Source organism: Corvus cornix, chromosome 3 (genome assembly GCF_000738735.6).
Source record: "Corvus cornix cornix isolate S_Up_H32 chromosome 3, ASM73873v5, whole genome shotgun sequence".
Taxonomy (NCBI): Eukaryota; Metazoa; Chordata; class Aves; order Passeriformes; family Corvidae; genus Corvus; species Corvus cornix.
The window spans coordinates 21,017,628-21,044,321 of record NC_047056.1 but is presented as its reverse complement, the minus strand read 5'-3'; the positions used below and the strand labels follow the sequence as shown (position 1 = coordinate 21,044,321).

The 26,694-nt window shown below is 41.1% G+C and overlaps 1 protein-coding gene across 1 annotated transcript; it reads left to right on the top strand.

Annotated features, from left to right (window-relative positions):
- The first annotated feature begins 1,244 nt into the window (after positions 1-1,244).
- KCTD3 (potassium channel tetramerization domain containing 3) lies at positions 1,245-26,694 on the top strand. The gene is made up of 18 exons (XM_039569530.1): positions 1,245-1,433; positions 5,074-5,127; positions 6,545-6,590; positions 7,455-7,528; positions 7,986-8,044; positions 8,252-8,332; positions 9,048-9,182; positions 10,020-10,110; positions 12,246-12,436; positions 16,253-16,368; positions 19,526-19,613; positions 19,746-19,862; positions 20,858-21,028; positions 22,187-22,342; positions 23,295-23,391; positions 24,674-24,858; positions 24,964-25,102; positions 25,442-26,694. The coding sequence occupies exons 1-18, from the start codon at positions 1,360-1,362 to the stop codon at positions 26,022-26,024; spliced, it is 2,457 nt and encodes an 818-aa protein (XP_039425464.1). The 5' UTR covers positions 1,245-1,359; the 3' UTR covers positions 26,025-26,694.

Genomic DNA, 26,694 nt, shown 5'->3' with positions numbered 1-26,694 from the left:
GGTTTTCAACGTCTAGGCAAATTCCACTTAAAATTTACATTAAAATACCAGGCTCATGTTTGCTTATTCTTTACCTTGTTTGAGTGTAGGAATTGATCATAAAGCCTACCCTCAAAAATACAAACCATGATTTTATGACTTCCTTTACTAACCGCACTATCATTTATTTCCACCTCAATTTTTCTTTATGGGGTGCTGCGATGGATTTTTTTCCTGAAACTGCATTGTGGGCTCAGATATGTCATGTCTAATATTTTTGTCCTTTAATTGGTGAATTTGATTAATGATCGTGGCCTGCAACCCAGGTTTTAAACTACACAGCACTGCCTACTGCCTTCTCATCTTGTTTTCAAGCAATTTTCTGTTTCTATGCCTCTCTCACATGGAATTGGCATTTACTAGGGGCCTGAACTTCTAAGCCTGGGGTGCCTGGGAGTGGGGGGATGCAAGGCCGAATGAGCCCTCACTCTAGTCATGGCTTTCACGACCTCTGAAGCCCAACTTATGACTAACATCCCCTGTCATATAAAGCATGGCACCAAGTGCCACATCCAGTCTTTCCTCCACCACCTCCCTGAGCAGTCTATTCCAATGTCTGATCACCCTTTCTGCGAAGGAATTCATCCTAAGGTCCAACCTAAACCTCCCCTGGTGCAGCCTGAGGCTGTGTCCTCTTGTCCTGACACTGGTTGCCTGGGAGAAGAGACTGACTACACCCTCCTTTCAGGGAGCTGTAGAGAGCGATAAGGTGACCCCTGAACCTCCTTTTCTCCAGGCTGAACACCCTCAGCCGCTCCTCGCAGGACTTGCACTTCCAGACCCTTCACCAGCTCCGTCGCCCTTCTCTTTATTTTAGGCGGGGGTCGCTGGGGCCTGATGGCGGCACGGGCGGCTCCCCGTTCCTTTAAAACCACACAAGACGAGAATCCCGGTGCCGCGGCTCCTCTCCCCGAGGCGTGACGCCGCTCCCGGGGCGGGTGTGCTCCCGCCGGCCCCTTCCGGGCGCGTCGCTGCCCGCGGGGCGCTGCGGGCTCCTCCCGCCGCAGCCGGGCCGGCCCCGCCTCCTGCACGGGCCGCGTTCCGCCGGCGCTCTGCGGCCTTTTGGCCCGCGCCGGCCCCGCTCCTCCTGCCGGTGCTGCCGCGCTGCCATGGCGTGTACTGCCCCTGGCCGGGCCTGAGCGCCGGGAGCCCGCGGGGCCGCAGCCCGGCCGGGCGCCGACCCTGCCCCGGCCGCCGCTGGCCGACCCCCCGCCGCCTCCTTCCCCGCCGCCTTCGCCTGGCTCCGCCGCTGCTTCCCTCGACCGCGAGGTCTCGGCGGGAGGCGGCGGCGGGCGCCGGCTGGAGCAGGCGGCGGGGAAGATGGCGGGGAACGGCGGCGGCTTCGCTGGCGCCGGGAGCGGGGAGATCATCCAGCTCAACGTGGGCGGCACCAGGTGAGCGGGCGGGCCCGGTGGCGGCCGGCGCATTCCGGCGGGCAGCGGAGCGAGGGGCAGCGCCCAGGGGGCCCTGCCGGGCCCGCACGGCGGAGGCGCTGCCCGGCTATGGGGGCTAGGCCGGCCCGGCCCGGGAGGGCGGCGGTGCCGACCCGCCTGGGACTGCCCGGCGGGGTTCCGTGGGCTCTGCGCTCTGGTGCTGCCGCCGGGACGGCCGGGATGAGCCTTCGCCCAGCACTTTGCAGGGGCCGGGTGTGCCGGGGGATGGACACGGGGTGTGTTGGCAGCTCCGCGTGGTGTCTGCCCGCAATGCCACGGCAGCCTAGGTACGTACTGCTCTACATACACCTTAGAGACTCCGCGAATACTGCTTCTTCAGGGATAGAAGCTTTGCTTTGCCATCACAAGCATAGGCTTCTGGTGAGCAGTCTGTCTAGCTGCCTCAGAGACTAAGATATTAAAATCGCTGATATGATACTGGTATCCATGAGAATAAAGAGTTGCATTGTTTTCCAATGTACGCTGGAAAGTGTGGAAGCTGGCAGATGTAGACATTTTGGCAGGCTGAGGCAGAGAATTGTGGGACAGCTGTGGTCAGAATCTGCGTGATAAACAGTGCAAACATTCCTGTCAGAATGCTCAGGCGTGAAATCATTCGGATTACCGTAGCTAGTGGAAACTGAGGTAATGTGTTTTCCCAAGTAGTGTGTACAGCGTGGAGCCAGCTATAAGTAGTAGGAACTACTACAGCTATTTTAAGAATTTTCTTGCATTACTCAGAACATGAACTTGATCTGATAACTAAACTGTGCTGCTGCCTTTCTTAGAGTGCCATAGAAATTGATGCAGAATCCCTGTGTTTTAATAAAACATTAAGAACCTGGTTCAACCCAGAGAAACTGCTTGTAACTTGCACAGGCAAAACTCACCTATAATGATGCTTTCAGTGTAACTTGGATGTAGGCTTGGACCATATTTTGTGTTAATGCAGAATAAGTTCTTCAGCAGACTCTGTCTTTGAAATTACAGGGCAATTCATCTTCTAAGGTTTTATTACCTGTGGAATCTAAAAGCTGCTTCAAATTCTTAGTTTCATCTTCCTTATTAAATGCCTCTGCAGAGAACTATGTACAGGACACACATCAGGTAAAAAATACACATCTTCAGAGGCCTTGCCTACACAGAGAAGTAGGAAGAATGAGGCAACCTAACAAGTGCATGTAATTAATTTCTAGCTGATGGTCTAGATTCTAGTCAACATTTGGATGTAAGGAGTAGGAAATGTGTGCTTGGATATTTCCTGTTTGATAGGGAAACCCTCTACTATAGTACTTCTGAGTGAGAAGTTTTGGTCTTTTGCAAGCTCAGCTTCCCTTGTAGTGCCCATGTCTTTTGAAAACTATACCTGAGCCATGTTTTTCAGCTTGGAAAGGCAGGTGACTTTCAGCTGATAGTGGAGTGGATGATGTGCACAGCAAATGGGCAAGAGTGCGGTTCTGTACACATTTCCTCCTCTTCCTTAGTCTTCATTACACTCACTAGAAACCTGGAACTCTTAGTTTTGTTTGTAGAACTGTATGAGAAGAGGAAATGAGCACTCCCCTCTGTTTCTGACACCAGTTATACTTTGGAGCATGTACCACAGACACCCCAACTTTTCCATGTTCAGACACTAGGTTCCCACTGCTCCCTGGGATGATCAGGGCTTCTCTGTTGTGTGTGGCTGCTCCGTCACTTCCTGGTCACAACTTCTGAGGATTCCTTTACTGTGAACAGAAGTCTCTTGCAAGTTAATGTTCATAGAAATTACTGTAACAAATTGGGTGAATTCTTTTGGCTCTGTATCTCCCTCTGGTTACAAGGTAACTCCACAAGGACAGCAGACTATTAAAATGTTTGTTTTATAACTGACACTTGACATGTCTGTTTCCAGTTGATTATATTTGCTTTAAAATAACTGAAAGCTGGCATATGCTTAGGAGTGTTTTGAGGATATTGCACTGGGTTTGCCTAGTTTTCCTTATACAATGCCTGTCTGACTGCTGTATGGAGCTGCAGATACAACTATGCATGTAAATACTGCAGGCTAAGCTGCTTTCTGCATCCTGGAAAGGAGGACTCTGGTTGTTTACATAGATTAATGTCTGTGTATTAAAAGTTCTAAAGTATATGTTAGTGTGAGCTATTTCTTACTAAACTGGTACCACAGTGCTAAATTATAGACAGGAAATCCTGGTGCTGTCTAAATAGGCTGATAAAATTGAAAGAAGATGGTGGTGATGCTGCATCAATCCCCATAGTTACAAGCAGTGTCTGGATTAATTCTGGACAAAATTAATGTAATTCATTGTTTTCACATGTTATAATGTAGTCAAATGAATCATCCCTTACTCTTAATGTAGACAGAGGTAGTCACCTGTATTACTGATAAGAAAAGCTGAGCAAAACTACTTAGAAGTGCTAGAGAAGTGGTTTTTTGGTTTTTTTTTTCCAGAAAAGACTTTGTGCATGCTTGTGCTTAGAACACTGGTACTGTAGGTTTTCTGTTCAGGACAGATTTGCCATTGTGATGTTTGCAGTGAGCAGATGCACAATCCACATTTCATGCAGGGTGGTAGTTCTGTAAAGCCTTTGTGTTTCTGCCTCCTAGGGGGCATAAAGTAATGGGGTCTGTTTACATTTTTCTCCCCTTCAAAACTGGACAATACTAGTAGTGAAAATTAGGTAAATTATGACTTAGTTTTATTCCAAAAATATTTTGTGATCCTGTACTAGATGGAGAGTTGTAATGGAATTTTACTTTTGCATATTCTTTTTTTTGTTTTCCACTAATGAAGAGGTCACCAGAGGTTTCTTAGTCATGGCACTAGTAAGAGGATATGTACAGAGAGTGATGCAGAGCATGAGCTCATTGTCCAAGCTGCTAGTTAAGTTGTCTTCCTTCATGTTAAATCAAAACCAGAAGTAGTATAAAATAATCCATAGTTATTTATTATGTAAAGTACTGTCTGGCATCATAAGTAATATTATAATTTGTATTATTTCACAATATGATTCAGAGTCAATGATTTTTTTCTTTTAACTGTTATTGTTATTGCCCCTCTGCCTCCCCAAGAGGGGCCCAAATAGCAAAATGGCAAATAATTCAAGTTCCTATGAAATATTAACTTGAAGCTCACTGTAGTCTCTTGCAGTGCATAATGTAGCACCGTTTCAGTCCTGAGTAAGAGCAGCAGAGTAGTGTGCAGTTATTGACAAATATTGCACACTGTTGATAAATTTATATTTTAGTGTTTGGATTTTGTGTGTGGAGCAGTGTTTGGTTTTTGTGGGCCTTTTTTATTTTTGCAAGCATGAATGTTGAAGTGGGAGAACCAGGAAATACAGGATGTTTGGGACAGTGTGTTACAAACAGATAAAAAAATGATACTTTTGTGGTCTCCAGACAGTCCTGCTTCATGCTGAAGGACGATCTGTGCAAAGAGTCTGCAACTTCTGACTTTGTGCAGATATTAAAAGATCTCAAACTTCCCAGACTTGTTCGATATTAGCTTTGTAGGGCAAATCAAAGAATGTTAGATAAAGCAGGCTTCTTTCCAACTTTATAGCTGTTTCTGAACTTGTAACTTTGTTTTCATAGGTTCAGCACGTCAAGACAAACACTGATGTGGATTCCAGACTCATTTTTTTCCAGGTATTTGTAATATATCATCACATTTAACAAAGACAAATTAACAGTCATTAAAATAATATTTACGTTCTCAGTTCTTAATTTACGTTGTAAATAGTATCTTTATTAGTATCCTTAATTTTTTCCCCCCCTTCTCAAGCAATGGGACAGATTCATTTGAAATAAGCTGTTATTCAAGAGGCATCCTCTTGCTTGAATGTAGCCATGGCAGCTTATATGTGCTGAGGAGTTGTCACTTTTTAGATGGAGTATTGTGGAAATAACCTCCAATTCTGCAGGAAAGGGACAAGCCAGTGGCTGTGACTCTATTACCAGTCGTGATCTTGCTGGCCATATGCATTAGCACTGCCTGTAACATTTTTGGTTTTGTTTGGTTTGGGGTTTTTTTGAGTTATTGCTCTACTCTGAGTTAACTCAAGGTTTTGAGGGTTTTAACTTGTGATACAGGAAGTGCTGAATTATTGAACATCTTCCTTTTATGTCACTGCCTTTACTACTTCTGCAGGTTGTGCTGCTTAGGTTTGTATTTTGTTCTGCAGCTGCTGTACCTCTATCACCTCGGTTAATCCTAAACCCACAAAGGAAAACCTAAATGCTGGCAATTTTGCTTCCTTACGTTTAATTTTTATATTCTAAACTTCTTTCCCAATAAAAGCCTGGCAGCTGACATATGCAGCATTTCCTGTTCCTATTTTAATGAAATGTTCAGATAAATGAAATGCCAAGGAAATGTCACCTTTTTTGAGGCATGCAAGGAAAGGCACAAGGAGGAGGAAGTCTCATGGTATTCCCCAGTCTCTCAACACTAAATATGCTGTCTAAGGAGGTTGTCCTGAAAGTTATCCAATACTGGAAAATCTCATATAATTGTCATCCAGAATCAAATGAAAGCTGTTGATGTTGGTGTCCATCTTACTTATAAAATGAGATTTTGGCATTGTGTTGTATATGGGTCTGGAGAAAAAGTATTTTGATCTGATGGAAGAAAACTTTGAAGTAAAATTGTGTCAAAATAATTAATCCCATTCTTGTCCAGTAAATCCTTGCAGATTGGGTGGTCTCCTCTTCCTTTTTGCTTCAGCAGCTTTTAGCAATTTAATCAGATTTTAACAAACTATACAGCCCTCTAAGTGCCTTGGAAAACTTCTTCATCCTTTCAGGCTAGGCCTTGTGTCTATTTTCTTTGTGAATCTGAAGGTCCTTATGATGCAGCTCTCAGCCTTTCCTTAGGTGTGCGTACACTTGTCCTTTGTTCAGGAGAGATATTTCACTCCTCCAGCATTCTGGCTGTTTTCTTTGCTCAGATACACTGTGTTACCAAAATGTCACCAACTAGAGCTAAGTAACCAGAGTGTTGCTATACTGTGCTTGTGTCAGTGCATTTCTGGGGGACATCTAAAGAAGATTTCCTGTTTTTCAGTTTGCTGAGTGGAAGAATTTCAACACTAAAGGATGAAACTGGTGCTGTGAGTAATGAATGTGCTGTAACTCGTTAATTCAATGTTCTGCTTTTGGTTAGGTTCTCTCCTAAAGCATTTTCACTGTGGGTGCTAATGGAATTACACTGCCTGAGTCAGGCTAAACTTCCATCAAAATTAGTGACATCTCTGGCTTTCTGGGTTCTCATCTGTGTTTCAAGCTAAGTGTAACTGGAATAATGTACATATTTCTATTCTTATTCTGCATTGTGCAGGTAATGCAGAAACAGCAACTCTGCTTTTCTTAAGCAGAGAAAATGCTAACTGCTGTATTGCAGGGAGTTGTAATTTTCTTTAGATAGGCATTATGTATGTAGTTGAGTAATCCAACGTGGAAATGTAGCTTTTATTTTTTTTTTGGCAAAAACATGTAGCAAAATGGTCATTCCAGTCTGTGGGTATGATATTCTTAAATGGGAAACTACAGTTACAGTAATGTTGTTGAGTGATAGTGAGGCACACAAGCACTTTCTAAAAGTGTAGAGGTAGTTTTGATGGTAATTGAATTTTAAAACGTCTAAACCTCTCCTGAGATCTTATTACAGTTACTGCATATTGAACATATGCTAGAAAGTGGAAGCATCCATTTTCCTTTGTGGAGATGAGAACCTAAAGAACAGATTTATTAAGTGCCATCTATTTGCAACTGTGTTTGTATATATGTCCTTTAGGAATGTTAAATTAGTGGATAGTAGAATAACGAGAACAAAGAAGAGGCTCAAAAACTTTGGGTTTTGTTTGTCTGCTTGCTACCTCATCTTCAACTTCTCCTTCCCACATTCAGCATAAAATAGCACTTTAGTTGATGGTTGCTCCATAATAGTACTCAAGTACAGAAATTTTTCTTTGTAGATATTTATTGATCGAGATCCAGCAGCATTTGCACCCATTTTAAATTTTCTTCGCACAAAGGAGTTAGACTTACGGTAAGAAGTTCTAATTATTTCAAATGAAAGTTAATTCAATCAGAAGCGTTAGAAACTTTTTCAAATGAGAAATATTACATTTTGCTTATCTGGTTGGGTGCCTGGTATATGGCTGAGCTCCCTCCAAATGTGGGGCCGTGTCTAGAATACATGTATGTCATGGTGGAGGCAGAAACGGCGACATTCTATTTTGCTAGTAGATTCTTATAATTTAGACCATTTCTTGCAGTGTATTTCTTTATTATTTCTGTATCTTTATTTTAATGAAAGTTAAATTAAGATCACCTTGAAATCTCAAACATCAACATGTTAAATGCATTTTGTGGTAATTCTGTAAACTGTTAGGTAGCTTGGTATTTAGATTGTGTAATATCCAGTTATATGCAAGTCTTTATATTCAAGATATTGACTCACTTTGTTCTTGTTGCTTTTGGTTTGTTTTTTTCTATTTCTGTAGGGGAGTGAGTATTAATGTTCTCAGACATGAAGCTGAATTCTATGGAATCACTCCTTTAGGTAATTTTTTTTTTTCTTAATGTGAGCTCATATTTATTATTGTAGTAATGGTCTACTGACAAATCCTGAACAGTTATGACCCTGAAGGGCAAAGGGTTTTGTTTTTTTTTCCCAAAGTAAAAGTTTTCAAAAAAGGAAGGATATTTGAGATAATGTAATGTTATCAAGGAAGTGAAAGCTGTGGTCATATCTGGGTTTCCTCCTTAGTGAGAAGATTGCTACTGTGTGAAGAACTGGAGCGCTCATCTTGTGGCAGTGTCCTTTTTCATGGCTACCTACCTCCTCCAGGTATTCTTGTGTTCATGATCTGATGTTGCATGCAGTCACTTGCTGCTTTGGTTTGTGGGGATGATTGGCTGGGGTGGTTACCCTGGCTGTCAAACTGTCCTGAGAAAGCCTTCCTATGGAAAGCTAAGGACAAATGGTTGAACTGAACATTATTGTGGTTAAAACCCAAGACTTGCATCTCTGTGCTGTAACAAACAGCATGTTTAGAGTACTGGGCAAGGGGTGTGGCATGTTAGTACTAAGCAGGCTGTGTTTGGTTGTAGACTAGAGCAGAGGTTCTCCAGGAGCCTTTCAGTTTAATGTCATCAGCATGAGGTGCTTTCTTCTTTCTGAACGTAGTTACCTTGGGTGTCCTATTGCCTAGGTGACAAATCACCCCTAATGAGCTTTCCTTACCAATATGAGTACCTGTTTGACTTTTTTAGTTCTCTGTAGAGATGAACACAGTACATGTGTTAGCCTGAAGTCTAAAGGATGTCTAGCCATTTATCAACAAGTTTTTTGAAGATAATTCCTTGAATTGTGAAAGTCAACATACAGAGCAAAAGCACTTTTTGTTTCAGTGTTACAATATTTCCTGTTTCTTACAGCAGATAAATTAAACTTTTGATCAAAATGCACAGGTGTTAATCCTATATTTTGAAAGTGAACTAAAATCTGTTATATTGCTAAAGTTTAAGGAGGGGGACAAAACTTTTTTTTTTTTTTTTAATAGGCATTCCCAGCCGTAAAATAAGTAATACTACTGGGCCACCGACTGACATCAGAACGGGTCAGACTGAGAGTGAGATGCATGGAGGTGGTGTCCAGCCTACACTTGCTGGTACAGGGGAAGGTACAGTCAGACTAGGTGAGGAGTGTCAGTTTTAAAACCAAATCAAATTGCAAAGATGATTGTCTCTGGGAAATAAGAACTGTGTGCCTGTATCTGGTTTAAATCTGCTGTTCTGTGTTTGCATGGTTAAAATTGCTGAATACTTAAACACTACTCCCTATGCAGTATTGAAGGCTCACTGTTGCACAATCCAAATGTGAGGCTTGAGAGAAAGGCAAATCAAAGTTCTTCATGCAGTCTTAGCCCAACCCCTTAGACAAATGCCTCACACTGTACTAAAGCCATAATAAAACCAGAGAGCCACTGTCTCTTTGGTCTTTGTTCAGGGCCTGCTTCCTGTTCTTCCACCTCTTTCTTGCTCCTGATGCCTCACTTACCCTGCAAGAGTCAAGTTTTCAGAGTAAAGGTAGTCTTCACAGAAAAATTGTTAGTGAGATAGACCTTAATTCTGTCGTTTTCCAGCTTTTGACTTTGCAAGCAAAATGATGCTGTTAGAAATGTCATATTTCTGTTGCAATCCTGTAAATTGTAGCAGTGTTAGGAAAATCTTGACTATGTTAATGTATGTAACATAAAATAAGGATATGAGTTGCTGATTCTTCTTAGTGAGCTGCTGTAGGTTTGGAAGCAGGCAGTCCTGGGGGAAATGAGGTAGACGGTACAGTCATCAGGCATTAGTTCTTTAGCATATCAAGGCTGTGAGGAACAATACTGCTAACTAGAATATTGCTGAAAATATTTCTTGAAAAACTTAATTATGAAAGTTTCTGTTGCACATCCTAGCAGAGAGCTCTGTCCTGTTATAGATGTCTCTGCTTGTCACTTGCCTGACTTCAGCTTTGTTGTTTTTAGGATTTCCTGTGGACCCACGGAAAGTCTTAATAGTAGCTGGCCACCACAATTGGATAGTAGCTGCCTACGCCCATTTTGCTGTTTGCTACAGGTATGAGTAGTGTTCTTTGTCGGGTTACAGGAATCTAAAAAAAAATATAATCTTTGGCTAAGAGCAAAGCAAAAAGCTTACTCTGAAATAGCAGTAGTTAAATGCCTTCAGTCTGATTCTTTAAATACGAGTTGTTGCTTTTTTTGGTGAAAATAAACTGCTTGATAGGAACTCAGATTTTTCTGCCTTGACGTGAGTTCTTGATACTGTTTGAAAAAGTTGCAAATTGACTGCAGTAAAACTGTTTCAAAAGCCTGTTTTAAAGCAGTCTTTTAAATGAAACTTCACTTCAAAGTTTTTCCTGCTGTGGGTTTAGAAACAGTCTGTGAAGTTACAGTATCAAGGAACTTGAAACAGTTAATGAATTTTTGCTGCATAATTTTGCTGCCTTGCCTTAAATGTCATGGTTTTTAGCTGAACAAAACTGTTAAACACTTGCTGCTTCACTTGGATGGCTGAAAAATATCTTCAATGTCTTGAAAACAGACTGGCTATTTTTTAAGATCAGGTGAACATAAGCAATACCTCCATATTACAGAAGCTGGTTTTAGGTCACATCTCGTAGTCTTGATTTAATTGGTGGCTGTCTTTTCAATGGAAAGTAATGGAAAGTTTTAGCAAGGCTGTTGCCCATACCAGTCTAACAGGGCTGTCATACTGTGGTTCAAAAACAGAAGGGAGAAGAGTGTAGTGTGAACTGTTTCTTTCTGATTACTGCCAAGCTAAAGCTGTAGTTTGCTGCCTTATTCACTCTCTAGAATACTAACTCAGTTGCTTAAACTTTGTAACTTAAATCACATCTAACTAGCACTCACCACTGCAATTTTTTTGGCTTTAATTTTTATTAAATGTGGGTTTTGTTTTCAATTATGCTTCATGTGGTCTGACAGAGAAAGAGGAAATGATTTGCAACTGGTTTTGTGCTAATTGTCCCCTTCTTAGGATTTTACCTCTGACTGTTTTCCTTGGCTGCTAGCTCACTTTAAGTGAAAAATTCTTCCTCTTTCCTGCTTGGCAAACTACTTAACAAGTCTTGTTGCCACTGAGATTATGCCATTATTGATGCTTTTGATGAACCATGTCAGACTTGAATGGTTGCTGAGAGAGGGTGCAGGTCAACATGCCAGTTTAAAGTGCTGCTTTTCTTCACAGATACTCAAGGTAGCAGTCTTGTATTTTTTTTTTTTTTTGCTTTCAAAACCTGAATGGGCTCTAGGAATACAATGGTGGAATTTTCTATCCTCCATTCTTCTGCAGCAAAGCACAGTGCATCTTAAAGATTTTTTTTTTCTTTTAAAGTATGACAAAAGTTTTTAAAATTTGATCATAAAGTTTGTGAGAATGAATGCAACCAAGACAAAGTCTTGCTATTGCAGTTGTGCTCTTAAATCTCTTCACTACAACTTCTGCATGTTGAATGGTTAGAGCACAGTGATCTGGGGTGCTTCAGCTCCAAGCAGGATGCAATGCTGAAGTGAAATAATGGCAAAAATGCTGAAAAGTACACATATCTTCCTGCTTTTAATTTTAATATTTATAGCATTTGACTGCAGAGATCTAGTCTGCTTTAGCTCCATTGCAAATTATCTAAATTATTGCCTGAAGTTGTCAGATAAATAGTGCTGACACCATGTAAGTCTTTAAAATGCACAGGGAAATGATCCTCTAAAAATAAAATTTACACTCAATTTAGTATTATCTGCTTACAGTATACCATAAACAGAAATTGTGGCTGGAGAGCAGAGCTTTGTGCTAAAGCATGATTGGGTTTCTTGCATGATATATAAGGATATTAATGAGTTTTCTTCTAAAATCTTATGCTGAACCTCATTATCTAGCGTTTGTCTAACCCAGACTTTTGAGTTCATCTTATAACTTCTATATCAGATGTGCTTATATGAAGAAAAAGCCCAGCACAGGATTCCAGTAGCTGCAGAGCACTGAAATAATATGCAATATCAGACTTCAAAACGGGAAAAAGTGCAGCTCTTGTAGACTGTAGTTCTTAACTAGAATTTGAAGCTTTGTGGCTTAGAGTGTAAGACTGAATCATCCACACTCGTTCAGGATTAGACTGGGCTGTCTGTTCTTGAATCTCTGACATCTGCTCCCCATTCTCCCCTTTGCCCTTCCAGAATCAAGGAGTCATCTGGGTGGCAGCAGGTGTTCACAAGTCCTTATCTGGACTGGACCATTGAGCGAGTGGCTCTCAATGCCAAGGTGGTTGGAGGACCTCATGGAGACAAGGACAAGATGGTTGCAGTTGCCTCAGAGAGTAGCATTATCTTGTGGAGCATTCAAGATGGTGGTAGTGGCAGTGAAATTGGTAACTATAATTTCCTGTTTTGTTTCTTCTTTTGTGTGTGTAACTAGAAAGAAGTCTGACACCTTGTGTTCAGTATTCACTTCCACAGATTGACCAAACAAGCTATAGTACAGCAAACTGTTGGAGTATATTAACTTTCTTCAGTTCTGTACCAGGAATCCTGTCTCAAAATCAAAGAGATGGAGAATAAAAGAGAACTCTGTTTACTCAAGAGATAGTAACCAATACTTACTGTTCAGTTTGAGGTTTTTGTGTAAAAATTCAAATTAAGAGTTAAAATTTCCCTTAGACTTCCATTTGAATCTAGGCCATAATACAGAGGAATTAAGCTTTGGAGGTGGAAATCTACAGATACAAAGAGATTCTGCTCTTTCCTTTTCTTTGTGTTACTAAAGCCACATTTTTACATGGAGATGATGAAAATACTTCAGTTCTCTGTCAAATGTGGTTCATAAACGGAATTTGGAAGATGAAAATTTCTTGGGTTTATAACTTGGGTGTCAGAGTAGGAAAAAAAGCCCACACTATTCCTTTTAGCATACAGGAATTACTGCTTACACACCTTGACACTGAAGGACACAAAATTGTAAGCTTTAGAAACAGCAAGAAGACATTTCCAGAAGTAAATATTCCCTGGTACTGTTCTGATGGCTTGTCTGAGTCATTGCTGTTCAAATATAGGGCAAATTTGGGAGGCACTGACGAGAACGGTATTTGGAACTTCCTCTGTCCTAATCCCTGGTGTTTGAATAACCACTGCTATGCCAGTAATGTCTGTTTCCTCTGGCAGTGGATACTGCTAACAAAGTGTGACAGCAGTCTGGTTATGTGAGCACTTTTCTCTGAAACTTAATGCTGAGCTAATTTGTTATTAGATGTGTCTCCATAGTTGAAGCCTTGAGAATTATAGTGGCCATAAATTAAAGTCAAAGTGGCCAAATTCAAGTTTTGACTCATGTGCCTTTAAAGAAGACCTTACTTGACAGATCTTCAGGCAATTTTTAGCCATGTTAATGGGTGTTGCTTTTTTTTTCCCTGCATGAATATGTGGAAACACTAAGTCATATTTGAAGATGGGGAAAGGCAAAGGTCTTGTATGAGCTCTTTTACTTGTGACTCCTAGAGTTCTTATATATAATCATGGTTAGCAAAATGGAAAAGGAGATTCCACTGTATTAAAGAAAAACAAAAGGTGTGTTTACAGTTGAAGATGAAATTCTCTCCATTAAACACAGTGAGTAATTATCGTACCTGAGAAGCCTTTTCTTCTCTTATGCTCCTGTTGACTGAATCTTAAGGACAGGGAAGAGTTGGTGTGACAGCTGTACTCCTGTTACAGGCATTGCTTTAAGCACTGTGCCATTACATTCCTCCTGCATTTTCTGCTTTCAGTTAGCTGCTTGTGTTACCTTGGGATTTGCAGTAAGATACAAGAAGCAGCATCTTGGATTTTTTTAAATCAAGTGCAAAGAAACACAAAAAACCATTGTAGACTTTATTTTCAAATCAAAACTCTAAAATATGCCAGTATCATAAAGTTCTGATAGCTTAGACTATGACTGAAAATGGCAACAAAACTGAAGCAAGGACTTTGCTAAACAGGCTGTACTGCACTGAAGTGACAGTGTGAAACAGAGTAATTGCCACTTGGGGCAGGAGGAGGGGCGAAGCAGAGAGAATGTGCCTACAGGATGAATTTCCCAGTCAGAGTGACATTGACCAAAATGTACTGCTGTTCTTTGGATAGTAGGTCATGTTGATTGGTTTAAGAAAGTGCTTGCGTTTAGTAGTTACAACTTGAATGTAGCTGTTTTGTTTCCTTGTAGAGACAAATGCTTGCAGTGCTGCTTTGTGTTAGAGATACAGTACACTGCTGTCATCTTGTGAAAGAAACTACTTGTTCCAAACAGTTGCTGGAGCCTGGCGACACCATCCCCAGCAAATTGTGTGGGCTGGCATCTTTGTGATAGAGCTCTCCCAGAGCGCTTTCTTCCCTTTCAATATTACTTACACAAGACACTGCTGCTGGGGTTGCTGCTGTAAGCAGTATTTTACTGAGAGGGACCCTTAGGACAAGAGCCTGTCATTACATATAGTGTTGTCTCCCCTGTGGACAAGTCTCAAGATTGTTGAGCCTAAGCAGGACTGACACTTCAAATTCCTCCAGACCATTCAAGCTGTCTTCCTTGATTTCCTTGAACCTCATCCTTCTCTGGAGTAATCAATTCTAGTAGTTTCTGTGGATTTTTTTATTACTGCCTTTTTCATGGGCCTGTACTGCTGAATCTTATCTGCATTGAATGATTGTGCTTTGCCCTGGAAAATGGTTTAGCACCATAATTAAAACAATTTCCTGAGATTCCTTCTTGGGTCTTACAGAGGCCTGATTCTTGTGTGGGAATGACACTATTCATTTGAATTTGTCCAAAACAATGTTGAGGAATTTTCCTGCTACTGGATACTCTTGTTTTGACGACATCTATCTGCTGCAGTTAAGGTATACTAGTGAGAAGTAATATAAATATGTAGAGTGAGCAAGATGGAATAAGAAACTTGTGAGTGAAGCTTGACACTTTGGTGTTGTAATGTATCCCCAGTACTTTTGTACTTACCAGGCAGAAAAACATAGCCTAGAATTATTTACAAACCAAGTCAATTGCAGGGCCAGTTTGCTGCCAAACTTGGAAATTACCTCAGACCTTTTGAGTTTGCTGTAACTTTTAAATACATGAAGAATAAGTAGTACAAAATGTAGTTTGCTATTCAAGTTTACAGTTCAGTTAAAGTTATTCATGTTGGATCTTTGGTGAGACTTGGAAGCTCTAAAGAAACGATCGATTTTGTGGAAGGCCCCAGATGTTAAGGTCAACTATAACCACAGCCACTGATGCCTGTCAGGCTCTGCACTGTTTTGATTTTTATTGAGTGAAATGTTGATGACACATTTCCTTTACTTGGAAGGTCAGCGTTTGCTGGTAAGTTTTATTTTCCAAATTTGAATAGTATGTGAAATGAATATGAATAGTTGAATATGAAACTGCTTCCCTCTATAGCTTCAAGTTTCAATAGCCTGTTAGCCTGTACTCTCTGCTTATGGACCGCAACCAAACTAAAAGATCTGGAGATAGAAAGAAAGAAGTAGGCTTTTGCAGGCTGCTTATTTTTCTGGGTCCAAGCATTTCTGCTAGAAGAGAAATTAGAATGTATTCAAGTAGGGTCACATCTAAGTTGTTCAGTATTTTCCCAAGAATAAGGCTGAAGCCTTGTAGCCATATTTAGTTCCTCAAATACATTTTCAAAATATTTTTGCTTGACTGGACTTAAAAAAAAGGGGATCAAGAACTTCTAATACTTTAACAGGTAATTGCAAACTAGTATGGTACAAAGTTGTAAAACCCTTGGAATTACTGTTTCTTAAATGACACTTCGTAGTCATAGGAAGAAAAAAAAACAAACCACAAAACAGCAACAAAAACTCCTGCTTGATGTAATATGATTTTTTTTTTTAATTTTAAAGCTGTTTGAGAACTTGATGGCTGTAGAAAAAGGTTTGTATATTTCATAAGGGCTCTTCTAGCTTCTCTTGCCTCCTTTCTCCTTTCCAAATAATAATGGTATTAGCAGAGAAGACATCATGCTGCCATTTAATGGAACCCAGTTTGCTGCATGCATGGTGCCTCACCTAGCACACTGCAAACCCAGCTACTTTGCTTGCTACTCTAATAAATGTGTTGTGATAATAACGGAGAGATTCCATTGTTACTGTGTTTTTATCTTTACTTTAGATGAGCTTCACAGCATCTTCATTTTTTGTAGGAGTGTTCAGTCTTGGAGTCCCTGTAGATGCTCTCTTCTTCATTGGCAACCAGCTGGTGGCTACAAGCCACACAGGGAAAGTGGGAGTATGGAACGCTGTGACTCAGCATTGGCAGGTCTGTTCAATTTTCCACATCACTTTTTACAAGCTGGTAAAAAAAGCTTTCTAGTAAAAAGAGAATAAAATAATCTAAAAATATATGGAAAATGCTCATCATAGTGTTTTCAGCCCTGACTTGTGTTACAGAGTTTATCACCTGGGTGTTGTGCCTGTGAACAGAATGTTGACTTGTTTGGTGCTACTACCAACCAAGCTTTTTAGGCTTTTAAATCAAAGGATATGGTGTGATTTGGGGTAATAAATGTCAAGTGCCAATATATTTAAACTTCGTTATGGATTACTAACTCTGTAAAACTTCACTAGGATCATAGGAAATAAAATTGTGGGGAATGTATGACAGCAATTTCTGGACCATCTGAAAGAAGAAGAAAACAAGAAGGGAATCTGGTATCTGGGGGTCTCCAAAGCTGCTTTACAATGGGAGACTCCTCTTCAGCAGAAGAGCACATGATTATATTTTAAAGATGACTGTCTTGTGTGTGGATGCTTCTGGCTGCACTGATTTGATTCCTGTTGTCAGAATGCACATTAAATAGAGAGATCCCTGGAGTCAGTATGAGTCTGAGAAACAGTCAAGCATTCAAATAACACAGCCAGATGTACACCTTTGTGGCACAAAACCTGGATGCAATAGCAATCCCAAAAATGCCTTGCAAATCTCAAGAGGCAGAACTGACCTGAGGTTGCTGCACTGTTTGCTGACTAAGTTCTGATTTGACTCTTATGTGACAGTACTAGTAACAAATAACACAGGTAATAGGTGTGGGATAGCACTGCTTCTGCAGCAGACACAGACATGTTAGCATGGCCTTGAATTAAACAAAACATTATTTAAAGTTTTACTGATGCCTTGCAAAATCTTCTGTTAAGAGACAACTTAATGCTATGTGGCAAACTGGTGTTTAATAATATTTTCTAAAGGAGCAAGTCATAAGAAATAAAAACTGATGTCCTATTCATCATCTTTGTTTCTGGGGGAGCCACAGAAATTTTTCTGATCACCTAAATAATTCCTCAGTTTGACTGACTATTCATTTGGTGAAAGTATTTCTTATTGAAGAGTAGAAAATCTTTGAGAGGCTTATATGCCAATATGTCTATAAAACATTTTGGCTGGTTTTTTTTCAAGAGGATGAGAATAGCTCCTTTCATAAACAAACCAACAAAATCAACCAAACAAAAAATTAACAAAAAACCACCCACATAAAACCAAACCAACAAAAAAACCCAAAACAAAGTTTCAGGGTGCTTTCTGAATCTTGGGCTCTTTTGTTAGTAAAAAACCCAAAACAACCCACAACTGTCTTCCTGTAGATCTTCATCTCCCTTTAGAACACATTCTTTTCTTGAAGAACCCCATAAAGATGTAAAGTGGCAGGGCTGATCTTAAAATTCCTAATGAGAATATCTGATATTTAACTGACTGCTTTCCATGAGCTGTCCACAGCTCTGGACTTGAAATGCTGTCATACTCTCTGTGAGAGAAATTTTGGTAGAATAGTGTGCTGATTCCCCATTTCAGAGCAAGAACTTGATCTTCTTTCAGGCTGATGTCTTTCTAAGTTCTGCTTTAAGGAGGCTTAGTTTGTGCAAATCTGTTCTTCCTTATGTGGTGTTCTCTGATGTATTACACCCTGAAGATGTAATTCTGATCTCAGCATCTGATTGGTTCTTTTATCTTCTTCTCTTCTTGGAGATTTGAGCAGACTGCTGAGGTTGTTTCCCTAGTACTTATTCCTCTGGCAGTGTTTCAGTTGCATGCTACAAGGAGGAGGAGGAGGAGGGTGTGGGTGCTAGTTACATCAGTAATGAAATTCTTAGCAGAGGAGAGCTTAAAGAAGCAGCATATTAAGTGCTATAGTTTAAGAGGCAACATAAAGCAGTAAAGTGTGACAGAAAATCCTACTCTGCAAAGTGAGGTTTCTCACTGGCCATGCTTTTTTACCAGTGACTGTTTCCTAATGAAAGTTCACATCTTGGCAGATGGCAGCTGCTGGATCACCTCTGGTGTTCCTGTCTGCTGCAGAAGGAAAGAAGATAACGTTTACAATATGTTTTAGGGGCTTGCAGCCATACTTAATTAGGAAGGGCTACTGGTTTAGAGTCCGAGCTTTTTGAAATGTGGGGAGGTTTCTGTGGTTGGTTTGTTTTGCTTTTATCCAACTGATTCATTGTAAGTATTTTGCAAATGATTTTTCAAGTCTATGTAGCAATTGGAGGGATGCTGCTGGTCAGAGAGAAATGAGAACTTAGGCTGAAATGTCCATGAATTAGTATTCAATGTACATTAAGTTAACTGACTGAATGAAGCATACAGGTACAGGACAAATACCATGATACTGTGCATGTTTGAGTGCTCTGGACAAAATGGCTTTTGGCTTTTTCTTCTCCAGGGCTGAAGAAAAAAGAATTACTGAAATAAGTGATCTTACCTAAGATAAACTAAACTTTTTCTTTGCTTGAGATCTCTGTCCCTCTTAAAGGAATAAGCACTCCTTTTAATCCTAGAAGGCAAAGAAAAGGCATGTGTAATCCTTCACCTTGAGTCGTAGACCAGTAAGTAAAATATGACAGGGCTGTCTTCCAGTTTACATGGTGTGGTTGTGTGTTGGAAGTGAGAAACTGTAACAGAACAAGAATTTTTAGCCCTCATTATATATCTGCTAGAGGCAGAGATTTCCACAGTTTGGCAGAGGGATACAAAACTTGGGATAAAAGAAGGTGTAGAGAGGTAACATCTAGTTCCTTGGTCCAGAAATCTCCTAAGGACTTGTCAGAAATGGAAGAAGGGAGAGGACAGAAAGGGTGAAATACACTCCCTGGCATATAGGAAAAAAAATCCACTTTTGAAGATGTGGTTTAGCTGCAACTCTCTAAGCTCTGTTCCTTCACATGGAGAAGGATCTTCCAGAGCAGTTGTACTGATTTGTCTGCATGTGTCCGCTGAGCTCCAGGACTTCAGATCCAGTTTGGTAGAGGAATATGCAGTGCTTCAAGGAATGCCGTTGTACATGCAAGTGTGTGCACAATGGCTTCAGTCCAGTACCAAACTCAAGTGATGTTAAACAAAATATACCAAAAATGTCTGAAAACTGAGGAAGTAGCAACCTAAATTCTTGATTTGATTATTCTTTCTTTTCTATATGCACTAGGTTCAGGATGTTGTTCCTATCACAAGCTATGATACTGCTGGGTCTTTCCTGCTGCTGGGCTGTAACAATGGGTCTATCTACTACATAGGTAAGAAATGGGAGCAGGGTGGAATAAAAAGGAGGTGGTACTGAGCAGCATTTTTGTTATTCTCTTTAGTTGATTTAAGTAGCATCAGAACAACTCTGTCTAATGAGAGTAATAAATGTCTCCTCCCCACAGACATGCAGAAGTTCCCACTTCGAATGAAAGACAATGATCTTCTTGTGACAGAATTGTACCATGATCCTTCCAACGATGCTATAACAGCCCTCAGTGTCTACCTCACACCTAAAACAAGTTAGTATTCTATCACTGTCTCTTCGCGGAGGGTATGTTAGAAATGTGGGGGGTTTTTTTCATAGCAGGATTACACAAGGTAGTCCTTAACATAAACAAAGAATTTTTCTTCATTTCATCACCTTCAAATGAATGATGAACACTAGGCATAGCTGTTTTCCCTTACACCTGTACATCTGTATAAATAGGTACATACACTTACAGGTATTCCTATATTAATGCTTGTGCCTAATGTATCTTGGTTGGTTTTAAGCCTTTTGCACAAGAGAAGCACTTAGATTGTGAATTGTATTTGCTGAAATTGTTTGTGCCAAACTGGGTAAGGGGGAGACACAACCTTGCTGTTGTGTCTAACTTTATAACCAACAGAGTAAGAAACATTTCCTTATGCAGCTGGATGATGCTTTGGTATTCTGTCTGTGCACCCTTTTGTCATCATTGTGCAGTTATCTTTTAAATTAAAAGAGAAACAACAGCAACAACAAAAACCCAAAGCAAAGTAAAACTCAAAAAAGCCCAGACTGGAAGAAAGTGGTTACTCGCATAATGATATCGATACCATAGTGACTGTTTTAACTGTAGTTCTTCCTGTTTTGCTTTGCTTTCCCATTTGCCTCCAACTATGGCAGAAAAATAAATATTATGTGGAACTTACAGATCATATCACTGTGAGGGGTGCCAAAATATCTGATCATCTGACTTTAGCCATTTCTTTTTTCACTTTTTTCACAGGAGGGAGGAAGAGAATGGGAAAGAAGGCTTTTGTTAAGACAATGTTGAAGCATGTAGTATGGAATTGCTACAGACCTTGGGGTTATTTTAGTTGCAAAATGCCCTTCCTGTTTATGGGAAAACAATGAGTAAACAGTGTTTAAAAACCATAGCTTTCTTACTGTGGAAGCTTGGAAATACTGTTTTCTACTGTCTCCTTCCCTGGCCCCCAGTAAGCCAAGCTTTCATTCCTGGGGGAACAACTGTGTTCTTGCTTGTTTTAGGTGTAAGTGGCAATTGGATTGAGATTGCATATGGCACGAGCTCTGGAGCAGTGAGGGTGATTGTACAGCACCCTGAGACAGTTGGGTCTGGCCCTCAGCTCTTTCAGACCTTCACGGTTCATCGAAGCCCTGTCACGAAGATCATGCTCTCAGAGAAACACCTTGTGTCAGGTAAGGTGTGCACAGATGTGGATTGGTGGTTCTCCCCTCCTCCTGAGCAATGCAGTATTTGTATGCTATGCTCTGTAACTTGCATCATTCCCACATGTAATAGAAATGAGTTGGACAGATTTGAGGGCAGGGGAAAGGCTAGATTTGCTTGGATCCTCTTTCTTAAAGTAAGCATTCTTCAAAGCCTTTAGCAGTTGAAAGGCACAAGTTTTATTTGACCAGATACTAGAACAACTCACTCTTTCATTTGTGTCTTATTCCAAGGTTGCCATTTGTGGAAATAAAAGGGTTTGTAAACAAATGTATCTCTGTCAAGTTTTATTGTTGTGCATAGGTCCTTCAGGACTAGTCTTCTTTTAAAAGCCTTTCAGGAGGTTTCTGGGCTGCAGCAAAATGTGCACTATCTCCTCCTGGGCCCTAGAAAAAGCCTTCCTGTGACTTCAAAGGGCTGTCTCTGTTTCTTTTCTCAGCAGTCTCCCAGTGTTTGTTGTGCTATTCTGCTTGTCCTGTCTTATGCTCAGGAAGGTGTCTTACTTGCAGAGAAGATGCAGTGGCTCCTTCCTCTGTAAAAATCTATTTAACCCAGAATCCAGCAGCCAGGGCATGGCAGAGAACTGATTTACATCTTGCTGCTATCCCATTATTTGAAAAAAAGGAACAGGAAAATGGTATCTAATTATACTGCAAATAAACAGCCCATAGGTCATCTGTTCCCCTGCAAGTTGCTGCTAAACCCTCAGTACCAGGAGAGGGCACATGTGTATGTACAAAACTGAGATAATTGGTGATTTAAATTCAATAGGGTTATTGTGTGAGGAGGGTTCTGCTGCCAGGCTGCTCTCATGACACCTTGTCCTAGCATCTGCACACAGAGGATTGAAGCGGGCTGTAGGCTATTGGTGCTAAACCAGACCTTAGTTTTGTGTTGCACCTGTCTCAGCTTCTTGAATTTCTGAGGGAAGATACAAAACTAGTCGAAAACAGGACATCAGCAAGAATTTGTAGGCTGTTAGAAAATTGTCTGGAGATGCTATGTGACCTCACATTGACTAAATTTTTGATCACTCAGTCTGGAAAAACTATAATGTAGATAATCATTAGAGAAGTTTATCTAAATGTTTTGTCATCCTTTGTAAGTGCCCATCTTTTCCTTCCTAGTTTGTGCTGATAACAACCATGTACGGACATGGACTGTGACTCGGTTCCGGGGCATGATTTCGACTCAGCCAGGCTCAACACCTCTTGCATCATTCAAAATCTTATCCCTGGAGGAAGCGGAGAGTCATGGCAGCTATTGTTCTGGAAATGACATTGGTAGGATGTCTCTTGGTTGTGCTGTGCCTGTAACTTCACTAGTCTCATAATGGTTTAGCAGACCTTCAGCCCTATAACATGTAAACCGATGGGTGTAAGCTCTTATACACTGCTTTCCCCTTGAAACTATGGCAAGGATCTGTAATAGTCACTTGGAATTATTATTTAGGCTGTAGAGAGTGAGTACACTTAAAGGACTTACTCCAAATGACAGAAGGGACAAAAAACCTTTGGAACACCGATACTATACCTCTTCCTTGAGCAAACTGATGTAGCATTTCAATTCTGATTTAACTAGAGAATGAGAGAAAGCACAAGAGACTGTATTAAGCAGATGAGCATAGCAAACATTTGGTCTGCAAATTCCAGTTCACTGTTCAGCTGGGGTTAAACAAAGCATGGAAAAAATTCTTAAATGACTTTGAAGTTGTGACAAAGTTCACCGAAGCCTTGCAACTGCAGAGGCAAATGGTGCTAGCGCATTGCTGTAGCAAGGTACTGAAGGAATGTATGTTGGTAAATAGGGGTAGACAGGTAGATTCCTTGGTGGTCTGAGCCTTGCAAATGAACCTTTGATGAATAGGATGCCCTGTGAACACAGCCTGGGGTCAGTACTATGGCAAGAAATCTGATTAAGTCTTTAGACATCTAGGAGCTGCAAAATAACAAAGTACTTACTGTTATTATAAAGACCTAGTGTAGGGTTTGTGCTGACATAGTAATTCCTCTAGGAACACACACAAGAATTTAAGAATGTAAGAATGTGTGTCCCTTAGAACAACAAAGACTGATTTGGCTTTTGCTAGCTACTGATGGTTTTTGGCTCCCTGCTCCTGATGCTTTAAAACTACAGTGGTCATACTCATATAAGTCTGGGTCTTCACAACTGATTGGGGAAAAAGGTGAGGGAATTGAAACAAACAAATATGTGATCTTTCTTTTTTTCCTCTAGGACCCTTTGGTGAACGTGATGATCAACAGGTGTTTATCCAAAAAGTTGTTCCCATTACGAATAAGCTGTTTGTAAGGCTGTCTTCAACTGGGAAAAGGTACATCCATGCTGAGGTTTTTAAGTGTGAAAGGAGCAGGACTACACCTGTTCAGGTGGTGATGTCTCCCTCCTCCATGCTGAGTGCATGCAGTTGCACATAATAGTCTTCTACTGTGCTTGACAGCTCTGGCTGAACTCTTGTCTGTGTGCTAGGAACAGAACTGTTACTTAACGATTGTTATAACCTTAAAGCCAAAAAAAGGCTTTTTGAGTAGTGTGATATCAGAGACTCACTTCGTGATGGCTAACACTGGTGAGCTCACAAAGCAAACATTTCTGTGCCTCTACAGAATATGTGACTTTCAACCATGGTACCATGCTACCATTAAATTTCCAAACTAATGCTGAAATTTACGGTGGCAGTGATTATGCTGCTCACAAAAGTAGACAGGGTATCTCTCTTCCTTTGCACTTGGCTTTGAAGGTATTAGAACCTTTAAAACAGAGATACTGTTTTCTAGGTCATCTATTCAATTATTTCTTAAGCTTGACTTCATAATATTCTACTGCATGGCTGTCAAATAACCACAGCTGCTTTTCTTCCTCTTAGCCTAGGAAGATGACAAGAGATCAGAAAAAACAGTGCATCTCAGTTCTATGCTTCATTTTTGCATCTCTTGTCTAATAACTTTGAATCTGGATGAAAACATTAATGCCTCAACACTATGACTTATTTGGGCACTGCTTGGGTGAGAAGTTCACTGCAAAGCACCAGTAAAGCAAACCCAGAGCACGAGCAGCTTAGTTTTGGGAGTCCTTCTCTTCTCCTCACTCCCCATAAACTTCTGAAATAAAGGGGAAAAAAGAAATGGAGATCTGCCATGACAAGTGAAATTGCACTTGTGATATGACAAAAGTTATCTTTATAGATAACATTGGATATATCATCTTTGGATCTTTATGCATATCTTCTGTGTGGTTATATTTGCTGTTTCTGCAGGTTCATTTCCTAGAGTGTTTAGCATAGGAGGGGGCTGGTTTCTGTCATTCTTGTGAGAGCCTTAGCTTTCTAATCATTGCAAATAGAAAATGGACATAAAACACGTTGGTGTTGCCCAGTAAACAAGCAGTAAGAGTGCAGATGGACTTGGGGTGGGAAGGGATTGTCTGCAGCTGAGCAGTGTGCCAGGCATGCAGGGGAAGGAATTTCATCTGGCGGAAAAGTCTTTTTCTCATGGCAAGTTTGGTGCCTTCTCAGAAAATTGAACCAGTTCTGACTTCACTGGCAAAACTCTGCCAGGTGCAATCATTCTGGTAATTTGGGGTTTCTCTTCCTGTAGGATCTGTGAGATCCAGGCAGTTGACTGCACTACCATCTCGTCATTTACTGTGCGAGAATGTGAAGGATCCAGCAGGATGGGCTCCCGGCCACGCCGCTACCTCTTCACTGGACATTCTAATGGCAGCATCCAGATGTGGGACCTGACCACAGCTATGGACATGGTTAATAAAAGTGAAGACAAAGGTAAGTTGTGTTATGCGAGGACTGTGGTGTGGTTCTTTTTTGTGTCCTCAGATGTGTCTGACTGCAGTAAATGGATTTGGCCTCTAAGAGCTCTCTCTCTTGCAGATGTTGGTGGCCCCACAGAAGAAGAGCTGCTCAAGCTGCTTGACCAGTGTGACTTGAGTACCTCTCGCTGTGCCACACCCAACATCAGTCCTGCCACCTCAGTTGTTCAGCCAAACCGGCTTCGAGAATCTAATTCCAGGTAAGTCACCAAGGGTGGCACTGGCTGCAGACACCAAAGGTTTTACTTTTCAGGTAAGCAAAGGGGTTTGGTGACTTGAATGCTGTAGCTAAGCCCCTGAATTTATGCCCTTAGTGGCTTGAACTACACACACATACTCCTTGGTTTCTTCTGGTTTGTATTTGTGCAGACTAAAGTATCCTCTGAGAGTCTGAAGTGATCTGGAAGCCTTTGTGTGGTGGCTGTGATGAGTGTATCGCTACTGTAGTGGGAATTGCAGTGGTAGGTGGGAGCAGTGGTGTGCAGAAGACCTGGCTGCTATTCTCAGCCTAACATCTACTCTTCTTGTATTTTCTGAAGCCTCCAATTGCAGCACCATGAAACAATCCACGAAACTGCCACGTATGGTTCTGTGCGGCCATACAGAGAAAGCCCCCTCTTGGCAAGAGCGAGGCGGACAGAGAGCTTTCACAGTTACCGGGACTTCCAGGCTTTTAACTTATCCAGCAAAAGCCCAACAGAAAAGGCAGCTGCCACAAATGGGATTTCAAGCCAGACAGAGGCCAGGAAGGCAACAGCTGAGAGCAGTGCATCTGAGAGGAAGGCAGTCCAAGCAACAGCACTTGAAGCACGAGGCACAGGTGTGACAGATGCAGGTGGGTGTTGCAGTACAGAGGTTCACCGCCTGCCAGAGAATTCTCTGGATCTCAAAAGAAGAGGACCAGAAGAAGAAAATGAAACCAAAGCAGAAAGCAAAAAGAAAATGGGGTTTGAAGGAGCTGGTTTCCTGGGAAGGAAGAAAGTGCCTCTCCTGGCCTCTGCACCAGTCCTTGCTGAAGGTGGGCCTGAAGTACCTGGTGCAGCTTCTCCATCACCTACAAAGACAGCTGCTTCACCACGACACCGGAAGAATGACTCATCCTGCCAAGACTACGGCTTGTGAAAATGGGTCTGGTGGCAAAAACAAGGTGCAGGTGCCCTCTGGCTGGTAGCAGGCATAATGTTATGTGTTGTAGGTTGTTTCTTGAATGGGATTTTGTTCTGATACCAGAATAAAATTTGTAAGGTTATGAAAAAGTACCTAGCTGCTAAGCTTTGAAGGGTTGTCCACATCCATGTGTGGCTCTATGTAATGCTCCAAAATGTAGTACGGTACTTGGTCCAAAATATTGTTGTGCGTTCTTGCGTAAATGTGGTCAGGCATGTGATATGTTGTGATTGTTTTTGTTTTGGGGAAAGGGACGGTGCTAAAGGAAAACTTGGTTGCTGAGCAGAGGATACCCTTCAGATGCAGCCAGATGTTGCTCTACAGAGCTGCTGCTGTCTGGGGTGGTGGATTTTGCCTAATTCACAGAGCTGCCTCTGCAGTTTTGTTTTATGAATGGGCTCCTTGCTCTGTATGCTGCTGTCTGATATCTGAAATGTTTTGTGCAGGTTAAGGAGGAAGCTATTCAAAATAGCATATTATTTTGCCTCTTAGTCCAAATAAATTGCCAGAGGAGTGTTGCTTGTACTTTCTGAAAATGTGTGGTATCAGATGATGGATTTTGCTGATTGTGACTGAGAGAATGCATAAAAATATGCTTGGCAGAATACACAGAACTGGCAGTCTC